Source organism: Mesoplodon bidens (assembly GCF_964165515.1).
Source record: "Mesoplodon bidens genome assembly, chromosome: 1".
In the NCBI taxonomy this organism is placed as follows: Eukaryota; Metazoa; Chordata; class Mammalia; order Artiodactyla; family Ziphiidae; genus Mesoplodon; species Mesoplodon bidens.
In genome coordinates, this window is record NC_138176.1 from 88,370,399 (window position 1) to 88,397,694 (window position 27,296).

At 36.4% G+C, this 27,296-nt stretch overlaps 2 protein-coding genes across 4 annotated transcripts in view; one reads left to right on the plus strand and one right to left on the minus strand.

The window, feature by feature from the left end:
• FGF2 (fibroblast growth factor 2) overlaps positions 1–2,978 on the plus strand; it is a 56,710-nt gene extending 53,732 nt beyond the window's left edge. Inside the window, exon 3 of the mRNA XM_081246229.1 lies at positions 2,788–2,978. Coding sequence (XP_081102355.1) covers positions 2,788–2,973 — 186 coding nt within the window. The 3' untranslated portion in view covers positions 2,974–2,978. The remainder of the gene's footprint in view (positions 1–2,787) is intronic.
• Positions 2,979–3,440: 462 nt separating this feature from the next.
• The window catches only part of NUDT6 (nudix hydrolase 6), a 34,176-nt gene continuing 10,320 nt past the window's right edge, over positions 3,441–27,296 (minus strand). For 2 of the 3 annotated variants that reach the window (XM_081246209.1, XM_081246208.1), the window contains exons 4-5: positions 7,981–8,035; positions 3,441–3,846 (exon numbers count right to left, since the gene is read on the minus strand). In XM_081246209.1, the coding sequence (XP_081102335.1) occupies positions 3,449–3,846; positions 7,981–8,035 (453 nt within the window). In that variant the 3' untranslated portion in view covers positions 3,441–3,448. Of the gene's footprint in view, positions 3,847–7,980; positions 8,036–13,246; positions 13,413–27,296 lie in introns of all 3 variants that reach the window. The other variant, XM_081246210.1, reaches the window with a different exon arrangement.

Below are 27,296 nucleotides of genomic sequence, written 5' to 3' on the forward strand. Positions count from 1 at the left end.
CTGCCTTTGGCCCAGAGTAATCTTGACAGCCAGAGTAATCCTGGAAAAATGTCAGATCATGCTCAAAAGTCTACAATGGCTTTTCAATTTCTCAGGATAGAAGCTAAAATACTTACAATAGCCTATAAATCTCCTATCTCATTACCTCTCTGACTTCATTTCCTTGCCCCTTCAAACCCTCTGCTTCATTTACACTGGGCTTCTTGCTGCCCTTCACACACTTTAGGCATGATCCTGTTGTAGGGATTTTACACTGGCTTTTCCCTCTGTCTGCTTGGGATGCTGTTCTCTGGTATCTGGAGGGTTAACTCCAGCTCCTTCAGGTTTTTGCTCAAATATCACTTTCTCAGTGGAGCCTACTGTGGCCGTGCTATTTAATACTGCAGACTAATCTGTACCCACACCATCCCCCATCCCTCTTATCCTCTCAGTTTTACTTTTTCCCGTAGGATTTATCGTATTTTAGCAATTTATCCAATTATGCTTACTGCTTATTTTGTGTCTCCCCCATTGAGGATCTGACCACACAAAGGCAGGATTTGACCTGCACAAAGGCAAGGATCTTTGTTCAGTTTTGTTCACTGATGTATCCCACTGCCTAGAAGAAAAAAATCACGTTAAATGAACAAATGCATTATTTGAGCTGTGTGCTTTCTGTATCCCAAAATTATTCTTAAATTAAAAAAAATAAAGGAAAATGTAATTTGATGAAAAGGTGTCAGATGGACACATGGGCAAAGGGTATCCACAATCTGAAATAAGTTACTAAGAGCCTTGAGTTTTATTTATTTATTCTCCCGATTTTATTTATTTGTTTATTTTTTTGGAGTGTAGTTGCTTTACAATGTTGTGTTTGTTTTTGCTGTACAGCAAAGTGAATCAGCTATACGTATATATAAATCTCCTCTTTTCTGGATTTCCTTCCCACCACAGAGCACTGAGTAGAGTTCCCTGTGCTATACAGTCGGTTCTCATTAGTTATGTTTTATACACAGTAGTGTACATACATCAATCCTAGTCTCCTAATCTATGAGCCTTGAGTTTTGGGTTCCTCATTTGTTAATGAGTATATATGATACATTATGTCAGAGGATTGTTGTGGTATTTAAATAAAATGATATGCATGAGAGCAGTCAGTAACCATGAATTAAGGGATTTCCCAGCTCCTGGGCCTATATAAAATAAGGCTTGAAGGCAAGGTACAATTTGTTATAAGCCTTTATAAGCCTTTAGACACTTCCTCTGTGATGTCCTCTGAAGATCTCCTTTTCTCTTAAGTTTGAAATGGTGAGCAGTTAAACATTGAGTATAGGAGAAAAAGCTCTGTGAATATGTTTATAAAGGTTAAAAAAATTTACACTGCATCAGTTTTTAATAGGATTATTGACATCACAACCAATGAAGATGATTTGTAAACTTAGGATGGAGAGAACTGAAAATTGCTTAAAATGGGATGTTAGATGCATGCTTTTATTGAGGCTGAATTTTGGCTCTACTACCCATTAAAAAAATGCAGTTTGTTTTCAAGTGCACGTCAGCTGTTTAGTAAACTTACGTGTCTGAATGTTCAGCACAGATGCACAATTTCCTTCTCTCCCCTCTGTGTAAAAAGGTACAAGTAACCTCTGTTTAAAAAAAATAAAACAAAAACTTGTGGTTTCCATAATGTATCAATATTATCCACTTAATCCCTGGTACTATTTCTTTTCTCTAAAATACTAGCAACTGGCTGAGAAGGCAAATATTACTGGCATGGTATGTATCCCAGTTGGCCAAGCATTATAGGGAGTGCTAACTAGCAAGGTGGGACACCCTGTAGGCTGACTGAACACCAAAAAATGAGCATATCAACGTCCTGAGGATAACTGACTGATGTGGTTTAGGTCTATTTCTGGGAAATTAGCCCATGATGCTCAATGCTGACCTTTCATGTTATCTTTACGATTACATGACTTTTCACTCTTTACTTTTCGACTCCTGACCTTAAACCTGGAATAGAGAAAGAGGAAGATTTTTATTGGTGGCACTAAAAAATGACAAGATAAAGTAAAACAGGTTAATTTCAGTTAATAAAGGAAGCACAATAATTTCAGCAAAGGTAGCAAGTATTGGCTACAGAGTATCCGCGTCACTGTTATTACATTTGAATCTCTTTGAAAATCATGAGACAGTCCTGGGTATCGTATAGCTGGGTCCTTGTGCAATGTATGCTTCTTTGTAAAGCTACCTGTGACTTATTTGCACTTAAGTTGCTTTCTTAGTAAGTTACAAAAAAAAAAATGAGCAACTAGGTAAGTTTGCATTTCAATTTTTAAAAGTTCAGTTAACAGTAGTCAAAACATTAAAGCCAAGTAAATATCCAGTAAAATTCTTATCTCTAGAAGCCAACTACAGGAGCTATTAATCACTTTTAGGTCTTTCTTGTTACTGGATGTATGTCTCTTTTGGAGACCACTGAAATCTATGTTCATGGGATGTTTCAAGTCTGAGCCAGTGTGGTTCCTACACCACCTGTGTGCTCTTGCTGCCTAGCACCTGACCTGTCCATTGTGGGGCTGGAGAATGGTCCTTGGACTGCTCCTCCGAAGAAATGTGCTTGCAATTGTCCTGCTGATATGCTGTGTTCCTGCGCTGCGTCTTTCTGCAGACTCAGATTCTGTCAGATTTTGGCCTGTTGAGTCTCACTAGTTTGACTGTCCTGCTGGACCCAAAGCACTGTGTACTGTCGTTAAATATTTAACATGAAAAGTATGACAACAACTACTAATTTTTCCTTTTGTTTTTCAGAAATGTGTTACAGATGAGTGCTTCTTTTTTGAACGATTGGAATCTAATAACTACAATACTTACCGGTCAAGGAAATACTCCAGTTGGTATGTGGCACTGAAACGAACTGGGCAGTATAAACTTGGACCCAAAACAGGACCTGGGCAGAAAGCTATACTTTTTCTTCCAATGTCTGCTAAGAGCTGATCTTAATGGCAGCATCTGATCTCATTTCATATACCTCATGAAAGAAGAGGTATATTTTAGAAATTTGTTGATGAAAGAAAAAGAAAAATGTATACAGCTATCTGCTCAGTTTAGGTAACTGGTCAGACAACCTTTTATCTAACAGTAAAATATTTAACCATTGCCTTAGTTAAAACAACAACAAAAACAAAAATTCCTGGAAAATGCATAGACTTCCACTTTTTATATAGCATTTGCCTTTATCCAGTGAAGCTTACTTACAGCTACAATCTTTTTCATACATTTGCTTCATTTGAAAAGAGGCTTTTAAAATGTGCATACGTACAAACAAGTTTTCTTCATGGAAATCATAGACATTAGAAAATTTAAGTCAGATATTTAGTTAACCCAAATGTCCACTACTTCTTATAATATGGCACACATTAATCTACAGGTACAATTTATTTAAACATTTTAAAACCATGTAAATATAAATTTAATCCATGCCTGTCATAGTTTTATAACTGTCTGGCAGTTCCTTGTGATAGATTTTATAGAACAAGCCTGTGTAAACTGCTGGAAGTTCTTCCATGGTCAGATCAATCTTGTCAAACCCTTCTCTGTATCCATAGAGCAGCAGCCTAGCGACTCTGCTGGTGATCGGAGTTGTATTTTCAGTCTTGACTAGGTCACTGAGATCCATCCACTCACACCTTAAGCATTCACGCTGGCAAAAATTTATGGTGAATGAATATGGCTTTAGGCGGCAGATAATATACATATCTGACTTTCCAAAAGCTCCAGGATGGGTGTGCTGTTGCCGAATACTCAGGAGGGACCTGAATTCTGACTTTATACCAGTCTCTTCAAAAACTTCTCGAACTGCTGTATCTCCTACATAGAAGAAAATGTACAAATCAATAAGGATCACATTTTTAGGAATTTAATCATCAAAGATTTTCAAGAAGCATTTTCTAAACGCTCAAAAAGCACAACTTTACCCTAAGAAGATAAAGTTTTCAATGTAAACTCTTTGCCTTCTGGACATCCTGAAGTACCGAAGTATTTTCTTACCAATGTATACCTAAGAAGCTTTTGAAATATTGAATATTTCTTTGGCTGCTACTTGCAGGCTTATTACCCACTTATATATATATTTTGGGAGTCACATTTTAAAAAATTCTTCCTGCTTTATTTCCCCAAAGGTGAAAACATAGGTTGCAAAGCTGCAGTTACTATTCCTATGTATTTTTTCATTATTATCCTCTTCCTGATTACCCATTAAAACTGCCTAAATTTATAAACATCAGAATTGAGAAAAAGTGATCCATTCTTCTTTATAAAAGTCTGGAGAGCTACAGAATGTACTGAACTATGAAATGATTCAACTCTCCCCTGGTCTCTCCTGGGACTGTCAAGCCTCTGAAGTCATAGAGCAGACTCCTTTATAACCATTTTGTTATGCTCTTGTAGTTATCCTGTGAGTGGAATCCCACCATGGTTAATTTTTGGCATTTTCTTTGTTTCTTGCAATTTCAAAGAACTTGGATTCATTCCTCCAACAGTAAAATGCTACAGTCATTTCATCAGAAGTTTTCAAAAAACTTGCAATTTACAGAATTTTATAATACAACTAGGGTTTTCACATTTTATAAGGTTGACTTTTCAATAATATGCAAATTTCTGGGACAGGATTTTTATTGCCAATAACTTATTTTTGTGGCTGCTTTTTCTAAATATCCAGATGAACCTCCTACATGGGATTTCTCTAATCTTGTGATGCTCTGTCATTGTCTCCCAAAGTGTTTTACGAGAAGCCCCTAAAAAAGCTGCCTTCCTTGCCTATTTGCTGGGAAGCTTCACAATTGCCACAGGTACAAATTTTTGTTCAACTACCCTTTAATGCCTCCATTTTCTTGTTTGTCAAATTGTCAATTATATTTGTCTTCTTAGTAGTCCTACTAGTGAGGAACAGGCAAGGAAGAGCAAGTCCTTGAAAGAAAAAAAAAAAGTCTCAATGTTTTTTCTGATAAACAGCTCTGGAAATATACACAGGAAAAGTGTTTAATATATAAGACATTCGTCTGCCATACTTGAATTATATGTGGACTTCCCTTATAATTGAGATTTGCCTTAGGTCAAGCATGGTTAGAAATTATATTTTTAAACTGAAAACATAAAAGAAGAATTCATATGTTAAGAAAAGGAAAACTTGCCTTAATAAGAAAGATAATTTTTAATAGTATACATGTTTGTTATTAAATTTGTTAAAGATTGCGGCAGTAGTCTTAAATTTCACATGTCACTTGCTGATCTGACTTAAGAATTGTTTAAATGTTTATTTTTATTCTTTAAACACTTTGAAAAATGACCATGGGGGTCTTGTTTAGTTGTTAGCAACACTAATCAAGAGTTTGGCATTTAGTTCCTGAGTCTGGCCTGTTGGTGTGTTATGGAAGCACAGGACGGGGCTGATGAACGAAATCTGCCCTGCTCAGCAGTCACCACAGCAGTTGATTCAAAATTGGCGCTGCCTGGGTAGTTTGATCCATTTAATTTGAATCCATGATATTGACTAGACTAAAAACTGAATGGGCAAATAAGGGCTTTTGTATCTAGAAGAACCCCTAAGATTGAAATCTCTTCTCCAAAGATTTTACCATGAATTTAAAGATTTTCTATCTAGATAAAGTGCTTTATTCTCGTGTACCTTTATTATTTTAATGTACTGTAAGCTAAATTGAAATAACTGTTTTATAGGTTTGAAGAACATAGGAAAAACCAAGAGGGTTTTGTTTTTATTTTTGCTGGTTGAAAGATATGTTTAAAAACATCAGTGTTTTGTTTCGTTAAAGGACAATAATGAAATGGAATTTATATTATTTCTATTTTCTAATATTTAATAGGATTAGATTGAAATAAAATAAAAGGAAAAACTGTGCAAAATATGGGTTTTCCTGGTGTTTCCCTCTGACTCTGGTACACTGATGAACTCTGATCAGACCCCCACTGCTTTAAAGACCTTTGGCTATGCAGGAATGCTCTTCCTGTCAGTGGTAATGAGATTTTTTTTCAGGAAGGCAGCTTCTCCATTTTTAACCTTGTACATGCATTGTACTCTTAGGGTATTATATTATATGGAAACCTAAGGATTGCATTCTATTTTGTATATGCCCCCTTAATTTTTTTTTTAAGCACTACAGACAATAGTGCTTCATTTACCTAGTAGTATCAAAGAATGAATGATTCCAAACAAATGTGCTTCTCAGTTAACTACTGTTTACTGCTTAAGAGCCAATATGAATGTTTGCACATTTGTGATGGCAGTATACCTAAAGTATATTACACACTTTCCTAAAAACAGAGCTTAAAGAAAATAATTTAAATAATTCCTTGATGATTTGGCTTCATCATTAAGAATAATCTATTATTGTACTGTTACAAAATAGAAATGCCCTCTATACACAGTCTTCCAGATCTCTACTGTCAGTTATCATTTCTAGCTGCTTTCAGGGTTTTATCAGCTCTGAGGCAAAGCTTCGATTTATACTACTCCTAGGTAGTGTGGTGAATGCCAATTGCTGCTTTTTTCTTACTTCCACATGGTGAGGTGTATATATGATCTCTGAATAGGTGGGTTGTTGTGACAACCACAAACACACACAAAAAGTAGTGAATTCCTAATAATATGGACTTGAAGTGTTCTGGAGTACACTCAAACCTCCAATTATACACATTCGGCTTGGAAATGTGTTTCTTCATTTACATTTAAATATATCTGAAACTCAGACTATCCATAAAAACTCAAATGAGAAAAGTCAATTCATTTGAGGAGGCAAGACTCAGAAGAGGAAGCTACACAAACCTTCTCCTGTAGACTGCTGTTTGCCCAGTATCAATTGGATAAGGATGTAAAACGTAAACTTAACTAGTTCACATGATCTCATATCTCATAAGGATAGTGTGAGATAATCAGGAGTTCTAGAATAAATGCCCTTCTCTTTCAACACTTGCACCACTACAAAATCCTTTTTATTTCAATGGAAGGCCTAGCAAACTCTAAGCAAAAGGTCAGTAAGTACCTAAAAAACAAAATTTGCTATGGATATATCTGAATGTAGTGAATTTACTTATAGGATATTAGGAGTTGATTCTATACTATGTATAGGGCATTTCTAATTTGTGGAACATTAAAAAAATCATTTCAAGTATATATATATTTAAAATACTGAAAAATAATTTAGGACATTGCCTTCATATAAATGATGGCTAAAGAGATTAGGGGACATACATATTGAGGAAAAGTCATAGACAAATAATACTGATATGAAATCAGTTGATTTATTATGATAGGGACTGCACTTGACCCAATGGTTTAAGGAATAGGTAGGAAAACTCAGTTTCTATTCTTTTCTTCCTGTAAAATCCTGACATAATGAGCTCAGTAAATTGTTTTAGGAAGTTATCTCTCATTTCAGACTTTCTCATATGAGACATTTTACTATGTTTTGGCTTTCTGACTCTCCAAAATAAACAGTAGATAAAATTTTCATAAACAGAAGAATTATGTCACCACTGTTCTATAATTCACTTTATAAATAATTCTTATTTCACAATTCATTTAAAAGTTACTCTTCATCCTTGTGTGATAGAATGCTCAAGAATTTGTTTTATCATAGTTTAATTCCGACAATTTTAGTTATATTCAGAATAACCCTTAATGCTAAACTTGACTGATGTACATCCAAAGCTTCTCATTTTCAAGCAAATTAATCTAGAAGCAGTCCTAAGCAGAAAAATAGGTGTTATGCTCCTAATGGTATTATTTATAACAATGAAATAAGTTGTAATATTAGAAGTTTTGCTGCTAATTTTATATCATCCCTGAAGTAACTTCACTGAAATTTTCTGACTTAGTCTAAACCAATTAGAAAAGTTAAAATCTTATTCTCAGCTCTAGAGCAAGAAAGTAAACATATGAATTTCCTCAACATTTTCAAGTCAATTAAAGATATGTAAAATACACACCAATATCTTCTCCAGGCTCTGACAGGCCTCCTGGAAACTTCCACATATTTTTCAACTGCAGTATAAAATCAGAAAATAAAGTTAACATACCTTTTATTCGCTAACATACACAAACACAGATGCCACAAAATTTACTCATAATTGGTCAAGGTGGTTGAGAATTTAATTTTTGGTAATTACACGCAAATTTTTTTCAGCTTCCTTCCTCACGCCTCCCTTCTTTTTAGGGGAAACTGGTGACTTGTGAAACCTTTTCCCACCTTTTTCTTCAGGAACTAGAAGTGGTTTTGTTTGGTTAATGTGATAAATTCTGTATGAGTGAAACAGTGGTGGGGGAAACATCTACTGAATTTGTGTAGTTAAAAAAAATTTGCTGCTAGTTTATTAAAAAATAGAGGAATCTTACTGATGCTGCTATAAATAAGTAGAAAATACAGTATAAATTTAATCACTAAAGTATGCTACTTTTAATTTTCACATTTACTTTCTGTATTATGTCTAATCAGATATGTTAATCTTAAGATTTCTCTTCTCTGTGTTAATCATTTTATGTAAAAATGTAACTGCTTTTCATGGGAAGTGTGAATAAAATTGATTAGTTTAAGTTTGTGGCTTTTTGTATATCATTTCTTTTTTTGGTGGGGAGGGGCAGGTGGGAAGATCTGATCTAGGAATGGGGATAAATATGGAAAATTGATTTTAAATAATTCTGAAGTGACATGGGGCAATATTCTTATGGCTGACACGATTATTTTTTCCTGTTAGGATTCTGTTTTATCAATCCATCACCATGATAAAAGCTGAAGAATGAGAAATTATGACATCCTCATAAAGGTACTGCAGCTTGGAGCCAGTACACCTCATACTCTTCATTCATAAAACAAGTTTATGGACCTTTACTGGCGTGCCTTGTGACCCACTCATTTCCTGCACAAGAGCTTCTTGAAGAATGTGTCATTTCCCAACTATGCTAGGTTGGAGCCCAGTGGCATGGTTCCCAGAGTTTCCACAGACTTGATTATGTGGGTACAGAATTGAGGCTTACCACCCTTCTGTGTCTGGCTCAGACTTGAGATTAATTTATAAAGCATATTATGTTTTACTTTTTTAATGTAGAAATATATCTCTAAGAATATCTCAACATTAATGCACTGTCTTTGGGGTTCCATTTTGAAATTGTTCCAGAAGCTGTTTCTACAAAAACTATGCAGTCTTTTGTCTGCTAGTATATTAAACTTCACCACCGTAAATTGTTTCTAACAAAAGAAATGTTATAATAGGGTAAACAAATAATTCTCCAAAACAAAATCAACTTTTAAAAATCTTTACCTAGACCTGATTATAAATAATTGGAAACTGTTGATTAAATTTGGAGATATGAACTTATTAGAAGGGGAAAATACTAGCTATAAGGATTGAAAACAGCTCACACACATTTGATTTTGATTATTTCATAAACCTTAGGTACGGAAAGATTATTTTTATGCTGGTGATTAGTTTGAGATATTTTCTGGCATCAATTAGGTTTAAAGAGCTTATTTTAAAACAGCTTCCTCCTCCCCAAAAGCTTGAGCTTACAGTTAGTTCTAAGTGGTAGGTTGAGAGGCCTAAGTTTGAAAAACCTGGTTAATATTGTAGATATGATAGATCAGTGGAGGGACAAGTAGGTCTTCTCACTTTTTTTTTTACATTAAAAAATACTCCCACTAGCTGGGTTTAGCAATATCATAAGTAATAATAATAAATATTACTAGGTAATGTATATTGAATGTCCACTATGTTCCAGATACTATGTTAAGTGCTTTAATAATCATACACATTTAAACTTTATAGTAATCCCACGAGAAACTATTATTCCCATTTTAATTTTTTTCCATTTCTTTTATTGAAGTATAGTTGATTTACAATATTGTGTTACAGCAAAGTGTACAAGTGTACAGCAAAGTGATTCAGTTATACATGTATTTTTTCAGATTATTCTCCATTATAGGTTATTATAAGATATTGAATACAGTTCCCTGTGCTATATAGTGAATCCTTACTGCTTATTGTTCCCATTTTAGAAGTGATGAAACTGAGGACAAATAGGTTAAATAATTTACCTGGAGTGACACAGTGTGTAGCAAATATCACAGCTAAGATCCAGGCAATCTGATTCTAGTCATCTTTTAAGAAATGTAAAAAGTTAGTTTGCTATTTTCATACTAATCCTTTACCACTATTTGCTTTTTCATATATCTTTTGATCTTCAGATCTCACTGGAACATTCTATATAAACCCAACCAGAATCTGTATCTTAAGTCTTATATTCCTCCAGGGTTTGTGAATTTGAACTAAAACCTAGTTTGGTATCAAACGTCTTTGTGTCTACCTCTTGCCTGTAAGTTCCCTATCAAGAATCGTTTGATTGGCATGAGATTTATTACTCTGCTAGTGATTTTCTGTTACCCCACTAGTGATTTACTGTTACTCCACTAGTGATTTACTATTACTCTAACACTTCCAGTATATTGTTTCATAGGGGAAAAATTACTGAGGAAGGGGTAAGGTTGGGTTTTGAATATGAACAGAAACCCACAGTTTCTGTTTTCATCTTTGTTCTCCCTTCCAATAAAAGACAAAACATCTCTGTGCTTCAAGTGTAAAATTCCAAGATCCTTTTCTCCCTAATCTTAAAAAAGGAACTTTCCACTCTCTTCTAAAAGAAATACTCTACTCAGACATTCTCTTGCCTCTTTGCTTGTTGGGTCCTACCCAACATTCACATATATGACCCCTCCCTGCTTTGAGTTAGTGAGGTCATCTAGTTCCTGAAGCATATCTGATCTGATTTTTACATACTACAAAGGGCAGTTATCCTTTTTAAGTTATAAAAATGTGTGATTTTAAAGCATATTTAGAGTAATTCCAGCATATTGTAGAATGGTGAATGTGATAAATTTTTCCTATACGTTTGCCAATTATAAATCTGATTGTGTGTGTGCACGTGTGTTTGTAGGTGTGAGTGTAAAACAGAAGAGTGTGTAAATGATGTACAGTGGTCCCATCAATCACTGGAACCTCTTTCCTTCCTCGGTGTTAGGAACTGCTAGCCCCAATAGTAAGCATTTTGGATATCAACAAAGGGTATTATTTTTTAATGCATTCTTCATACTAGCAGAGTGTAAGATATTTTCTGTTAAGGCAATTTCAAGTTTAATACCAATGTTTCTTATAAAACCTATCCTGAAGATAAACTCAAGTTTATTTTAGCGTTTCTAGAATGGGTAAATAGGAATGACTCATTTTCTGATCCTTTTTCTCACTATTTTTCCAACCCCACAGACATCTTCTGTTTTCCTAAGCAGATGATTAGCATCAGGATCTTCCCTGGGTGTGGCTGCTGAAATCCTAACTAGGAATTTGTGTAAACAGAACCCCCCCAAAGACTATTAATTTCTTTCAAATAGAAATTGTCTAATCTCAAGAACCTAGAACAAGGGTACAGACTTGCTAGCCTCTTCCTTTTGGTTCTTATATTATTTGACTTTATCATTCTTCCCTAACTCAAACTTGGTCAGATGCCTGAGATCTCATTATCTTTTCTTTTCACTGTTCTGGTCTTTAATGCTACTACTCTCACTCTTCAGAATTCAGAGCCACTGTGTTTAGATAAATCTAATTAACTACAATATTATCACTGTTATGAGACAGATGCTACCACAGAGATGTCTTAATAAGTTTGTTCATTCATTCAATAAAAATTTACTGAGTGCTAGGTTTAGGGCATACACAAAATTAATGCACAATATAGCAAGGCTAGTCATTCTCTTTCTCCTTATACTACTGTATTTTTCTTAATAACATTCACCATCACTTTATATATTATTTAGTCATTCACTTATTATTTGTATCTTATCTATTTGAATATAAGCTCCAGATGTAGAAACTTTGCTTTGTTCACTAATGTTTACTTAGAGCTTAAAACAGAGCCTACAACATAGTTATGTACAGGCACTCGGTAATGTCTGGCAAATGAATGAGTAGGTCCCTACCATTAACTCAGCTCTTTAGCACCTGGTTTACAAGGTCAAGCCACTGTTAGGTCTTTTGTTCCTCAAAATTATGGGGCAGGGACAAAGGGAGGGACTATATGGGTAGGAAAGGAGAAAGGACATGTTTTAAGTATTTCAGCTTTGAGTCTGAGTGTGCATTTGCTCATGCAAAGAAAGAAAAAATGGCTCAGATGTCTGAAAATAATGCTAATTAGTTATTTACAGCTAATAGCTGTCATTTATGCTTAAATTCCACCTAACACCAAAATAATTACAGAAATTAAATATGATTTAGTTTCACTTTATAATTTTTATTACAACATTGAGCTATACATTAATACTCCGTTTTTATATTTTATTGCTCTGTTAGATAGATCTCTGTTCATAATTTAAATCAAAACCCTAAGTAAGAGTATCACTTCTATTTAATTCACAAAGAAACCAAAGTCTTATATAATTTGAATTTGTTTCCAGCTTCTGCCAATCCCAACTGCCTAGAAGCATGGTGGGGATCATGATTAGGTTCTGAGCAGCAGTACTTTCTCACTCTTAAAGAACCAATCACTGGCAAGACTGAAAATCAGCAAATGAAGAATCTGGATGCCCAGTGTTCTAGTTTGGAGGTTCTCAAACTTGACCGTGCACCTAAAACACCTGGAGGGCTTGTTAACACACAAATTGTTGAGCGGCATCCCTAGAGTTTGATTCATCAGGCCTGGGGGTGGGGCAGGGGTGTGAGAATGTGTGGTTTCTAAGAAGTTGACACTATGATTGTCCCTCAACTTCAAATTCAGCCTCCATGCTCTGCCTAGTGATGCTGGAGCTAGGACTCTGCTAAGCAGTTTTGGTCTTGCCAACTGACTCCCTGTTAGGCCCCACCAACAGACTGCAAGGTTGGAGGAGGAAGAAGGGAGCAGCTCCTCCTGTCTTCTTCCTGTGGGCTTCCCACATGCTTGTGGTTCCTGTATTGCCTTTGCATGCTGCTTCATTCTGGCAGCAGCAGTTCCTTCCCATAGCAACAGCCAAATCCACTTTGCAGTTTCCTAGCATTTCCAACATAAGCTTCTTTGTGTCCCCTCCCCAGAGACACCGGCCAGCTGATGCTGGGTCCCAGGCCCTTTGAGTTCAGAGATATCAGCAGCTGAACAGCATTTCTTATTAGAGATTTGATAAGCTAATGTGCAGTCCCAAATGAAGGAATGCACAACCTACCAGAATGGTATAAAGATTACCTTAAACTGAAGACATCTGAGATACAGCAAGATGCGGAAAGAAGCCTTTTCTGAGATTCCCTTTATCTGATTAAAAGTAAAGCTTTCTGAGAACAAAGCTGCCATAAATCCTTTCTGGGGAGCTTCCAGCCAGGAAGGAAACTAACATTCAGCACCTGGTGAGAAACTGCATACACAAACTTTATTAGAAGCTGCCATAACTTCTAAAATTACTCTTTATATCCTTCAGTTAATCATGTCCCTTTTCTCCATAATAATTTTTCTTCACACACTTTTGTTCTAACCTCTTTTTTTTTTCTTTAGGCCAAATATGTACTGCTTAAGTATCATTGTTGGCAACTGAACTGAATGGAATTGTCAACCTAATCAATAGACAGTGGCATCTGTACTATGTATTTAAAAAAGCGAAAAACTACCTCCCTAAAAAAACAAACCCCATTCAAGTGAAGTCTTGTATCCTATGCAAAGTATGATAGGCATTGCCATAAAACTACTGACTCCCTCAAATCCAAGTTTTAATTCCATTTATGTTTTCATCTGCTTTAGTTTAGTGAAAAGATTCCTCTCTAGCCTTAAATTCTGACTCTGCCAATTACCAGTTGTGTAATTTTGAAAAAGTTACTGCAACCTCTCTAAAGTTTTTTTGAAAAATGGAGATAATAACGAATACCACTATTAAATGAGAAAATTTTTGCAGAAGTATTTTGTCATCACAATTATCATCGTTATTTATCTGATTTTATTTCTATTAAATAGCAAAATGATAGAATTAAAATAATTTTGTCTAGCCTGAAAACCTCATCAATTAGGATCACGAATATGTACTATAATAGAAGAACAAGTGACTTGGAGAATGGTTGAGTGTTAGCAAATGTTTGGTTATGAATTTTTAGTAGGCTGGAAGCCATAGCAGAGCTGGTGCTACACTTTACTTGGGTTTTTAATCCTCTTCAGATATGGCTGTTAGTTCCAAGAGACATCAAATAAACCATTTAGGAACCTATCTAGGGTTAATTACTCAAAAGTCCCCCCAGCTTAAGGGTATGACCTTCAACTGACCCTAAAGGCAACTGACCCCCAAAGGAAACTTGAGGTGGAGGATTGAAAACTCTCCACTCACATCTTTATAAGCCGATGTTACAGGATGAAGAATGGCTAAAACAATGCCACTGTGGATAGGTCTCTTGGAGTTTTTGTTTAGTCATTAAGTCTTGGGTATCCCTTTGTTTCCTGACTACCTTGGAAAATACTAACAAACATTCCAGAAAACACTACCAATTACTTCTTTGAAATTAAGATGAGCAAAACTAGAGAGGCACTGAATGCAATCATGATTAACTGACAATTATAAAAGTTTTTAGTCATTTACGGTGGAGTTCAGGCAAATTTAGTATAGTTTTGACTATTGCCCTGTTTTTTTTTTTTTATTTTTTTTTTGCGGTATGTGGGCCTCTCACTGTTGTGGCCTCTCCCGTTGCGGAGCACAGGCCCAGCGGCCATGGCTCACAGGCTCAGCCGCTCCACAGCATGTGGGATCCTCCCAGACCGAGGCACGAACCCGTTTCCCCTGCATCAGCAGGCGGACTCTCAACCACTGTGCCACCAGGGAAGCCCCTATTGCCCTGTTTTAAAAATAAAGCTCAATTCAATTCTTTCCTTTTCAATTGCTGCAATACAGATTGCTCTGGAAGTTTGATTTCTGCAAATTAAACCTGTTAAATCATTTGTCTTGGAAGGTTTTATAAGGGAAAAAAAAAAAAAAACCATCCCCAAAACATCACGCTGTCTAGGTTTGGAGTAAGACAGGTTAGCCATAACTGCCAGGGAAGCTCTTTCTTTTCTTTTTTTCAGACTGCAAGCCAATTTTTAATATTATTAGTTAGACCTAGGTTTGTTCTCCATGAATTTCCATGTTTTAATAAATGAGTAATTACATAAATAGATTCTTAATTTGGTTGATCCACCAGCCCTGAAAAACTGCTCAGAATGGAGCAATCATGTTACTCCGGCTGTCTTTCAGTCTCTGTCCAAGTTCTTAATGAAATTTTATTTGATAAAGTCACTTATGACACAGTGTGCTATTTTAAAATTTTAAAAGTTTACCCTTTTCTTTCCAAAATACCAAAGTAGTTTAAACCAGGTTATATCTGGTATCTTATCTTACATGTGCATAAGTGTATAGGGAGAATTATAGTATTGGGATATTTCATTTGTGAACATTGAATCTAACTCCTTAATTTCATAAATGGGGCAACTTAGGTTCCCAGGGGCTCACAGATTTGCCCAGAGTTGTATAGCTAGCTAATGGCAGGGCCAAATCTTAGAACCCAGGTCTCCTGATCCAATTTTGTTTGTACAACTTCTTATGTCACCTGAGCGTAGAAAAAATTAAATTTTGGTGATACTGTTGCTTCTTTAAATGCAAGGAAAAGACAGTTAAAGGGCTACACTTGAAAGATAGTAAAACCTTTTATAATATCTCTTTAGAAGTAACTTTTATATACCAAGGTATAGATTATTTTTCAAACTTAGCAAAAGAAATTAACCAATTTATGTTACTTGTATATACTTGTATACCATATATATATATGGTATCTGCCAATATGTTTGGGCATATCATCTCTCTGCCATACTGCAGAGAGTTATAATATCCATTTTCAGTCTAACCCAATTTAATTGAACAAAATCCTAAATAAGTTTTCTCAGACCTTGGGTACTAAATAATAATTATATATTAATACAACCTCCTTTGGCCTAAGGGTAGTTAAGACCTGAATGATAAAATAGTAAAATAATGACTACGGGAACTTTTCTTTTGTAGGTTAGAGTAGGATAAGTTAAAGACCATCTGATGTCCCTCATAATTTCATGGCGTGTAGGGAAATAGCTGTATATCTTTGAAATCCTTACTTGATGCTTGGAATTGAATGTGGAGAGAATCAGGGCTTATCACTCTCACATGAAATGAGTTTATTTAGGTTTTGGCTAATTTTTTTTAAGATTACAGACTCTAAAATTAGATTGGCTAGATTGGTTTTACTACTATGTTATCTGCATAATTTTGGGTAAATAGCCTCTCTGCATGCCTTTCACCCTATCTCCAATTTCTAGATCTAGCAATTTATCCTATGGTAAAAGGGTAAATAACATAGTATAGAGATAAATAAACAGAGTATAGTTGTCCATATATCATCTTCATCACTGTCACCTCAATCAAAATCTTTCAGTAAACAAAATCTGAATTGTTTCTATATCAAATCTAAACTCCTCTTCCTGGCTCTCAGGGCCCCTCATAACTAGGCCCTATTTTTTTTTTTTTTTTTTGCAGTACACGGGCCTCTCACTGTTGTGGCCTCTCCCGTTGCGGAGCACAGGCTCCGGACGCACAGGCTCAGCGGCCATGGCTCACGGGCCCAGCCACTCCGCGGCACGTGGGATCTTCCCGGACCAGGGCACGAACCCGTGTCCCCTGCATCGGCAGGCGGACTCTCAACCACTGTCAGTGCACACATGGGGGTGGTGGATCAAACTGGGCAGACACTGTCAGTGCATGCACCGGGCGGTGCCACAATTACGTGCAGTGGCTAACTGCCAAATCTCCAAGTCCCTGGGAGAGGACTCAATATAGCTGCACAGAGACAACTTGAAGGGTCTGAGGTGTAGTCTGGGGAGAACCTCGGAGCCTGTGGTAGGTGTGTGCACAGCAGGGGCGGGTCTGGCTGCAGCAGACTTTGTCAGCGCATGCATAGGTGGTGCCAGAGAAAAGCAGAGTGGCTGGATGCTGAGTCTTGAGCAGACAGGCCCTGGGCAGGAGTATGCAGTGGTACGTTTCCAGTGGGAGCGCTCCAGCTCCACCCACTTCACACTGCAGTGTGGAGCTGGATGTGGGGCTGGCAGGTCCTGGTAGAGGTCTACCACAGAGGATGCCCAGGTCCCAAGTGCAGCACAGCAACCTCAATTCCTGCAGTCACAGCCTCCAGCCCCAGCCTACTCCGCACCACAGCCTAGCACTAGGTCTGGGATGAACACTACAGAGAAAGGGACGAGACCACTGGCTGCTTCTGGGCGAAACCATGGGCAACTACAGGTGCATAGGTTCGCTGTGACTACACAGGCCTTATATGCTTCTGCAGTCACCTCCTTTGGGGCAGAGTACACACTCAAGGGCAACTGAACCTAACTGCACCCAACCATTAGGGCTTCTTCAACAACTGGGGAGCAGACACTGCCCCCAACAGGGTGGTGACAGCCATGGAGCAAAGAGGAGGCCCTGCCCCTCATCTAGCACAGGTTCTGCACACCACAACACCTATTACAACCCCTATCAGTGGGATAACAGCCAGCACGCTCTGAAGAAAGAAGTGGCTGGCATCTATACCAAAACAAGCCCTTGCACCAAAAATAACAGACTCACACAATCTACACACGGAAACACCCCTTCAAGACCAAAGTAGATAATGGTTTCTCCTAAATTCATGGAGACAGAGAAATTTAAAAAACAGAGGAACTACTCCCAATTAAAAGAACAAGAAAAATCTCCTGAAAGAACAAATAATGAAACAGACCTCACCAGTCTATTAGACTCTGAGTCCAAAAATGAGGTAATAAAAATGCTGATTTAAGAAAGATTATTGGGACTTCCCTGGTGGCACAGTGGTTAAGAATCTGCCTGCTAATGCAAGGGAAACGGGTTTGATCCCTGGTCTGGGAAGATCCCACATGCTGTGGAGCGACTAAGCCCATGTGCCACAACTACTGAGCCTGCATGACACAACTGCCGAAGCCCACGTGCCTAGAGCCCGTGCTCTGCAACAAGAGAAGCCACCACAATGAGAAGCCCACACGCTGCAACGAAGAGTAGCCCCGGCTCACCACAAATAGAGAAAGCCCGCATGCAGCAACAAAGACCCAACACAGCCAAAAATAAATAAAGTTAAAAAAAAGATTATTAATAAAATTCAGATTATTAATAAAATGAAATTTACTAAGATCATTAATAAAATAATAATAAAAGTTTATTATTTATTAATAAAATAAAAAAAGATTATTAATAAAATTCAGATCACTGTAACAAGGAACTATAAACTAAAAATGAACCAGTCAAACAGACAATTCAATTACTGAGATAAAAACCAATCTAGAAGCAATGAATAGCAGACTAAATGACACAGAAGGAATAAGTGATCTAGAAGACAGAATAATGGCAATCACCCAATCAGAACAGCAGACAGAAAGACAAATGAAAAAAAAATGAAAGCAACATACAAGATCTATGGGATATGTAAAGTGTGCCAACCTATGCACAGAAGGAGAGAAGAGAAAAAAGGGTATCAAAAATGTATTTGAAGAAATTATGGCTGAAAACTTTCCAAACCTTAAGAAGGAAACATATATCCAGGTACAGGAAACACAGAGGGTCCCAAACAACATGAACACACACAAAGACATATCATAATTAAAATGGCAAAAGTTAAAGCGAGGATTCTAAAGGCAGCAGGAGAAAAACAAAAGAGTCAGTTACAAGGGAACTCCATAAGGCTATCAGCTGATTTCTCTGCAGAAACTCTGCAGGCCAGAAGGGAGTGACATGATATATTCAAAGACCTGAAAGGGAAAAACCTGCAACCTAGGATACTCTACCCAGCAAGATTATCATTTAGGAGAGAAAGAATTTCTCAGACAAGCAAAAACTAAAAGAATTCAGCAATACTAAACCTACCCTAAAAGAAATACTGAAAGGTCTTCTCTAAATAGAAAAGAAGCAAGAACCTATAGAAAAAAGAAAAACACAATAGGATAGGCAAATATATGAAAGGACTGAAAATTATATAAACAAGCACACAGATTTAAAAAACAATAAAAAATTGTAAAAGTGATTATAACTACAACAAACAGTAAAGGGTAAGCATGAAGATGCAAAACAGGATATCAAAATCACAAAAAGTGGGGGAGGGGAGTATAAAAATGTAAATCTTTTAGAATGTGTTTGAACTTGCATGACTATCAATTTAAAGTAGATACAGTTATGGGTCAACATACTTGTAAACCAGGGTAGCCACAAATCAAAAACATACAACAGATTAAAAAAAAACAAAAAATAAAGAAACTCAAGCAAACTAAAAAAGAAAACCAACAAATCACAAAAGGAAAAACAAAAAGAAGAAATGAGCCAAAAAAGAGCTACAAAAACAACTGGAAAACAAGGTTTTAAATGGCAACAAGTACATACCTATCAATATTACTTTATGTGTCAATGGACTAAATGCTCTGATCAGAAGACACAGAGTGACAGACTGGATTAAAAAAAAAAAAAAAAAAAGAACCCATAATATGCTGTGGACAAGAGACTCACTTTAGGGTGAAATATGCACACAGGTTGAAAGTGAGGGGATGGAAAAAGATATTTCATGCAAATGGAAACCAGAAAGCAGGGGTAGCAATACTCATATCGGACAAAACAGACTTTTTAAAAAAGTCTACAAAGAAAGACAAAGATGGACACTATAATGATGAAAGGGATCAATACCAAAAACCTGATATTACACTGTAACATATATGCACCCAATATAAGAGCACTTAAATATATAAAACAAATACATAACAGACATAAAGGGAGAAACTGACAGAAATACAATAATGGTAGGAGACTTTAACACCCCACTGATATTGACAGATATTACAGACAGAAAATCAATAAAGCAACAGAGGTCCTAAATGACACAACAGACCAGTTGGACTTAATTGATGTTTACAGGACACTACATCCAAAAAAAAAAAAAAAATTCTTCTCAAGTGCACATGGAACATTCTCTAGGATAAAACACATACTAGGACACAAAACAAGCCTCAACAAATTTAAGAGGATAGAACTTACCTCAAGCATCTTTTCTGACTACATGAAACTAGAAATTAACCACAGAAAGAAAATTGGGAAAAGAATGAACACATGGAGACTAAACAATATGCTACTAAAAAACCAATGGGTCAACAATGAAATCAAAGAGGAAATCAGAAAATACCGAGACAGATGAAAATAAAAACCTTACAAAATCCATAGGATGCAGCAAAAGCAGTTCTATGAGGGAAGTTCATAGCGATACGGGACTTCTTCAAGAAACAAAAAAAATCTCAAATAAACAACCTAACCTACCAACTGAAAGAATTTTAGAAAAAGAATGCACAAAATCCAAAGTCAGCAAAGTCAGCAGAAGGAAAGAAATAATAAAGATCAGAGAGGAAATAGAAGAGAGATCCAAAAAAACAAGAGAAAAGATCAATAAAGGCAAGAGCTGCATTTTTGAAAAGATAAACAAAATTGACAAACCTCTAGGCAGGTTCATCAAGAAAAAAAGAGAGAGGACCCAAATAAACAAATTAAGAAATGAAAGAGAAGAAATAACAACTGATACCACCAGAAATAAGAAAAAAAAATCCTAAGAGAATCCTATGAACAGTTATATGCCAACAAATTAAAACAACCTAGAAGAAACGGACAAATTTTAGAAACATACAGCCTGCCAAAACTGAGTTAAGAAGAAATAGGTAACTTGAACAGATCAACCTCTAGATGTGAAATAGAATCCGTAATTAAAAAAACTGCAAACAATAACCCAGGACTGGACGGCTTCGCTGGGGGATTCTAGCAAACGTAGAAAGAAGAACTTATACCTATCCTTCTCAAACTATTCCAAAAAACTGAGGAGGAGGGAACACTCTCAAATTCATTCTATGAAGCGACCATCACCGTAATACCAAAACCAGACAAAGACACTACAAAAAAAGAAAATTACAGGCCAACATCTTTGATGAACATAGATGCAAAAATCCTCAACAAAATACTAGAAAACCGAATCCAATAATACATACAAAGATCAAACACCATGATCAAGTTGGATTAATTCCAGGGTTGTAAGAATGGTTCAACATATGCAAATCAATCAACGTGATACACCACATTAACAAAAGGAGAGACAAAAACCACATGGTCATCTCAACAGATGCAGAAAAAGCATTTGACAACATTCAACATCCATTCATGAAAAAACTCTCAACAAAGTGGGTATAGAGGGAAAATATCTCTGTAATAAAAACCACTTAAGACAAACCCACAGCCAACATAATACTCAATGGTGAAAAGCTGAAAGCCATCCCACTAAACTCTGGAACAAGATAAGGATGCCCACTCTCACCATTTCTATTCAACATAGCATTGGCAGTCCTAGCCACAGCAATGAGACAAGAAATAAAAAAGTATCCAAACCAGAAGGGAAGAGGCAAAATTGTATTTATACGCAGATGACATAATACTCCATATAGGAAACCCTCAAGACTCCACACAAAACTATTAGAGGTTTACCTCCTCCCACAAATACATCAAAAACACATTGACAAGTGGAATGATTCACACAGAACATCTAGTGAATGCTGGCAGAATGGGCAAGAAAACTTCCACATAACCGAGTAAGACAAAAGAATAAAGGAAAAAAAAGAGAGAGAAAGGAATTCAATGGGACCTGAGCCCCAGGGAGGGAGCTGTGAAGGAGGAAAGCATCAAATAAAATACAAGGGAAGCCCCATAAGGTTAACAGCTGAGTTTTCAGCAATAACTATTCAGGCAAGAAGGAAGTGGCATGATGTATTTAAAGAGATGAAAGGGAAAAACCTAGAACAAAGAATACTGTATCCAGTAAGGCTCTCATTCAGATTTGATGGAGAAATCAAAACCTTTACAGACAAGCAAAAGCTAAGAGAATTCAGCACCGCCAAACTAGCTTTACAATAAATGGTAAAGGAACTTCTCTAGGCAGAAAAGGTCACAACTAGAAACTAGAAAATTATGAATGAGAAAGCTCACTGGTAAAGGCAAACATACATTTAAGGTTGAAATCATCTACACACAAATATGATAGGAAAACCAGAAATTGTGAGCAAAGCAGAGTACAAATGGAGGATATTGGAAATGGTTTGGAAATTAAGAGACCAGCAACTTAAAACAATCTCATATATATATATGGTCTGCTACATCAAAACCTCATGGGAACTGCAAGCTGAAAATCTGCAATAGATACACACACAAAAAGAAAAAGCAATCCAAACACAACAGAAAAGATAGTCATCAAATCACAAGAGAACAAAAGAAGAAGGGAAGAAAAAAAACCCTACAAAAACAAACCCAAAACAACTAACAAAATTGGCAATAAGAACATACATATTGATAATTACCTTAAACGTAAATGGATTAAATGGCCCAACCAAAAGACGGAGACTGGCTGAATGGATACAAAAACAAGACCCATATATACGCAGGCTACAAGAGACACATTTCAGATCTAGGGACTCATACAGACTGAAAGTGAGGGGATGGAAAAAGGTATTCCATGCAAATGGAAATCAAAAGAAAGCTGGAGCAACAGTACTCAAATCAGACAAAACAGACTTTAAAGACTGTTAAGAGAGACAAAGAAGGATACTACATAAGGATCAAGGGATCAGTATAAGAAAATATAACAATTGTAAATACATATGCACCCAACAGAGAGGAACTCAATGTATGAGGCAAATGTTAACAGCCATAAAAGGAGAAATTGACAGTAGCACAATAATAGTGGGGAACTTTAACAACCCACTTTCATCAACGGACAGATCATCCAGAGAGAAAATCAATAAGGAAACACAGACCTTAAATAACACATTAGACCACATAGACTTAATTGATATTTACAGAACTTTCCATCTGAAAGCAGCAGAATACACGTTCCTGTCAAGTGAACATGGAACATTCTCCTGGATAGAGCACACCTTGGGCCACAAATCAAGCCTCGGTAAATTTAAGAAAACTGAAATTATATCAAGCACCTTTTCCAACCACAACGTTTTGAGATTAGAAATCACATACAAGAAAAAAACTGTAAAAAAAACCAAACATGTGGAGACTAAACAATATGTGACTAAACAGCCAATGGACCACTGAAGAATTCTAAGAGGAAATCAAAAAATACCTAGAGTCAAATTAAAATGAAAACACAATGATCCAAAACCTGTGGGATGCAGCAAAAGCAGCTCTAAGAGGGAAGTTTATAGTGATACAAGCTTATCTCAGGAAGCGAGAAAAATCTCAAATATACACCCTAACCTTATACCTAAAACAAGTAGAGAAAGACGAGCAAACAAAACCCCAAGTTAGTTGAAGGAAAGAAACCATAAGGATCAGAGCTGAAATAAATGAAACAGAGATGAAGAAAACAACAGCAAAGATCAAAACTAAAAGATGGTTCTGTGAAAAGATAAACAAAACTGATAAATCTTTTGCCAGACTCATCAAGAAAAAAAGGGAGAGAACTCAAATCAATAAAATTAGAAATAAAAAAGAAGTTACAACAGACACCGTAGAAATACATGAGATCATATGAGACTACTAAAGGCAACTACATGCCAATAAAATGACAAATTCTAAGGTCCAATCTCCCAAGACTGAACCAGGAAAAAATAGAAAATATGAACAGACCATTCACAAATACTGAAATTGAAGCTGTGATTAAAAACCCCCCACCAAACAAACGTCCAGGACCAGGTGGTTTCACAGGTGAATTCTACCAAACATTTAGAAAAGAGTTAACACCTCTCCTTCTGAAACTCTTCCAAGAAATTGCAGAGGAAGGAACATTCCTAAATTCATTCCATGAGGCCAAAACCAGACAAAGATACCACACACACACACACACACAAATTTACAGGCCAATATCACTGATGAACATAGACACAAAAATCCTCAATCAAATACTAGCAAACTGAATCCAACAATACATTAAAAGAATCATACACCATGATCAAGTGGGATTTATCCCAGGGATGCAAGGTTCTTAAATATCCGCAAGTCAATCAGTGTGATAAACAACATTAAGAAACTGAAGAATAAAAATAAAAAAACCCTATGATCATCTCAATAGATGCACAAAAAGCTTTTGACAAAATTGAACACTGATTTATGATAAAAACTATCAAGAAAGTGGGCACAGAGGGAACCTACCTCAACATAATAAAGGCTACATATGACAAACCTACAGCTAACATCATTCTCAATGGTGAAAAGCTGAAAGCATTTCCTCTAAGATCAGGAACAAGACAAGGATGTGCACTCTCACCATTTTTATTCAGCATAATTTTGGAAGTCCTAGTTACAGCAATCACAGAAGAGAAAGATATAAAAGGGATCCAAATTGGAGAAGTAGAACTGTCACTGTTTGCAGATGACATGAGATCATACATAGGAAATCCTAAAGATGCTAACAGAAAACTACTAGAGTTCATCAACGAATTCAGTAAAGCTGCATGCAGCATACAAAATTAACACACAGAAATCTCTTGCATTCCTATACACTAACAATGAAAGATCAGAAAGAGAAATTAAAGAAACAATCCCATTTACCATTGCATCAAAAAGAATAAAATACCTACCAACGAGAAAACGACAATCCAAAACCTTTGGGACGCAGCAAAAGCAGCTCTAAGAGGGAAGTTTATAGTGATACAAGCTTATTTCAGGGAACAAGAAAAATCTAAGGAGGCAAAAGACCTGTACTCTCAAAACTATAATATGCTGATGAAAGAAATGGAAGATGACACAAACAGATGGAGAGACATACCATGTTCTTGGATTGGAAGAATCAATATTGTGAAAATGACTGTACTACCCAAAGCAATCTACAGATTCAATGCAATCCCTATCCAATTACCAATGGCATTTTTCACAGAACTAGAATAAAAAATTTTACAATTTGTATGAAACACCAAAGACCCTGAAGAGCCAAAGCAATCTTGAGAAAGAAAAACGGAGCTGGAGGAATCAGGCTCCCTGACTTCAGACTATACTACAAAGCTACAGTAATCAAGACACTATGGTACTGGCACAAAAACAGAAATACACATCAATGGAACAGGATAGAAAGCCCAGAGATAAACCCACCCACCTATGGTCACCTAATCTATGACAAAGGAGGCAAGAACGTGCAATGGAGAAAAGACAGTCTCTTCAAAAAGTGGTGCTGGGAAAATTGGACAGCTACATGTAAAAGAATGAAATTAGAGGGCTTCCCCAGTGGTGTAGTGGTTGAGAGTCCACCTGCTGATGCAGGGGACACGGGTTCGTGCCCCGTTCCGGGAAGATCCCACATGCCGCGGAGCGGCTGGGGGCCCATGAGCCGTGGCTGCTGAGCCTGCGCTCTGCAATGGGAGAGCCCACAACAGTGAGAGGCCCGCATACCACAAAAAAAAAAAAAAAAAGAATGAAATTAGAACACTCCCTAACACCATATACAAAAATAAACTCAAAATGGATTAAAGACCTAAATGTAAGGCTGGACATTATAAAACTCTTAGAGGAAAACATAGGCAGAATACTCTTTGACATAAATCTCAGCAAGATCTTTTCTGACCCACCTCCTAGAGTAATGAAAATAAAAAAATGAGACATAATTAAACTTAAAAGCTTTTGCATAGCAAAGGAAACCATAAGCAAGACAAAAAGACAACCCTCAGAATGGGAGAAATATTTGCAAATGAAGCTACCAACCAGGGATTAACCTCCAAAATATACAAACAACTCATGCAGCTCAATATCAAAAAAACCCCAAACAACCCAATGAAAAAATGGGCAGAAGACCTAAATAGTTCTCCAAAGAAGACAGATGGCCAACAAATACATGAAAAGATGATCAACATCACTAATTTTTAGAGAAATGCAAATCAAAACTACAATGAGGTATTGCCTCACACCGGTCAGAATGGCCATCATCAAGAAGTCTACAAACAATAAATGCTGTAGAGGGTGTGCAGAAAAGAGAACCCTCCTACACTCTTGCTGGGAATGTAAGTTGGTACAGTCAGTATAGAGAACAGTATGGAGGTTCCTTAAAAAATTAAATATAGAATTACCATATGATCCAGCAATCCACTCCTGGGCATATATCCAAAGAAAAGCATGATTCGAAAAGATACATACAACCCGGTGTTCATTGCAACGCTATTTACAATAGCCAATACATGAAAGCAACCTAAATTTCCATGGACAGATGAACAGATAAAGAAGATGTGGTATATATATACACAATGACTATTACTCAGCCATAAAAAAAAGAATGAAATAATGCCATTTGCAGCAACATGGATGGACCTAGACATTATCATACTAAATGAAGTCAGACAATGACAATATCATATGATGTCACTTATGTGTGAAATGTCTTAAAAAAAAAAGAGAGAGACAAATGAACTTATTTGCAAATCAGAAACAGAATCACAGACTTTGAAAGCAGACTTGTGGTTGCCAGGTGGGGGAAACGTGGTGGGGAGAGATAAATTAGAAGTTTTGGATTAACATATACACACCACTATATATAAAATAATCACCAAGGACCTACTGTATAGCACAGGGAACTCTGCTCAATATTCTTTAATAACTTAAATGGGAAAAGAATTTGAAAAAGAATAGATACATGTATATTTATAACTGAATCACTTTGCTGTACACCTAAAACTAACACAACATTGTTAATGAACTATACTCCAAAATAAAATAATAATTAGGAAAAAAAATGTTTTGCTATCCAGTCTATGGTATTTTTGTTATAGCAGAATGAATGGACTAAGACACCATATCAGCCCCTTTCTGAACTCTGTGCCTTTATATATGCAATTGTAATTTTCTCAGTCTGTTTTTCTACCCCACCTCCCTTCCCCACACTGGTTTTTGTTTTGTTTTGTTTTTGTTTTGCCTCGAATCTCCTACTCATTCTTCAAGACCCAGTTTAAATGTTACTTCCAAGGAGAAGTCTTTAGGGGCTTTTTAAAGGCGAAGTTAATTGTTAACAATCTGTTATATGACTACTTTCCGAAATGGATAGTAAGCTACAGGACATCAGGGATACTGTCTTATTAATCTTTGTATTCTTAGCACCTGGTTCAGAGTAGGAGCTCGATGAATATTGAATGAGTGGAATAATATCTTAACAGCTTGTTAGAAACAGAGTTTGTCTTCCTAATTAAATACAGCCAT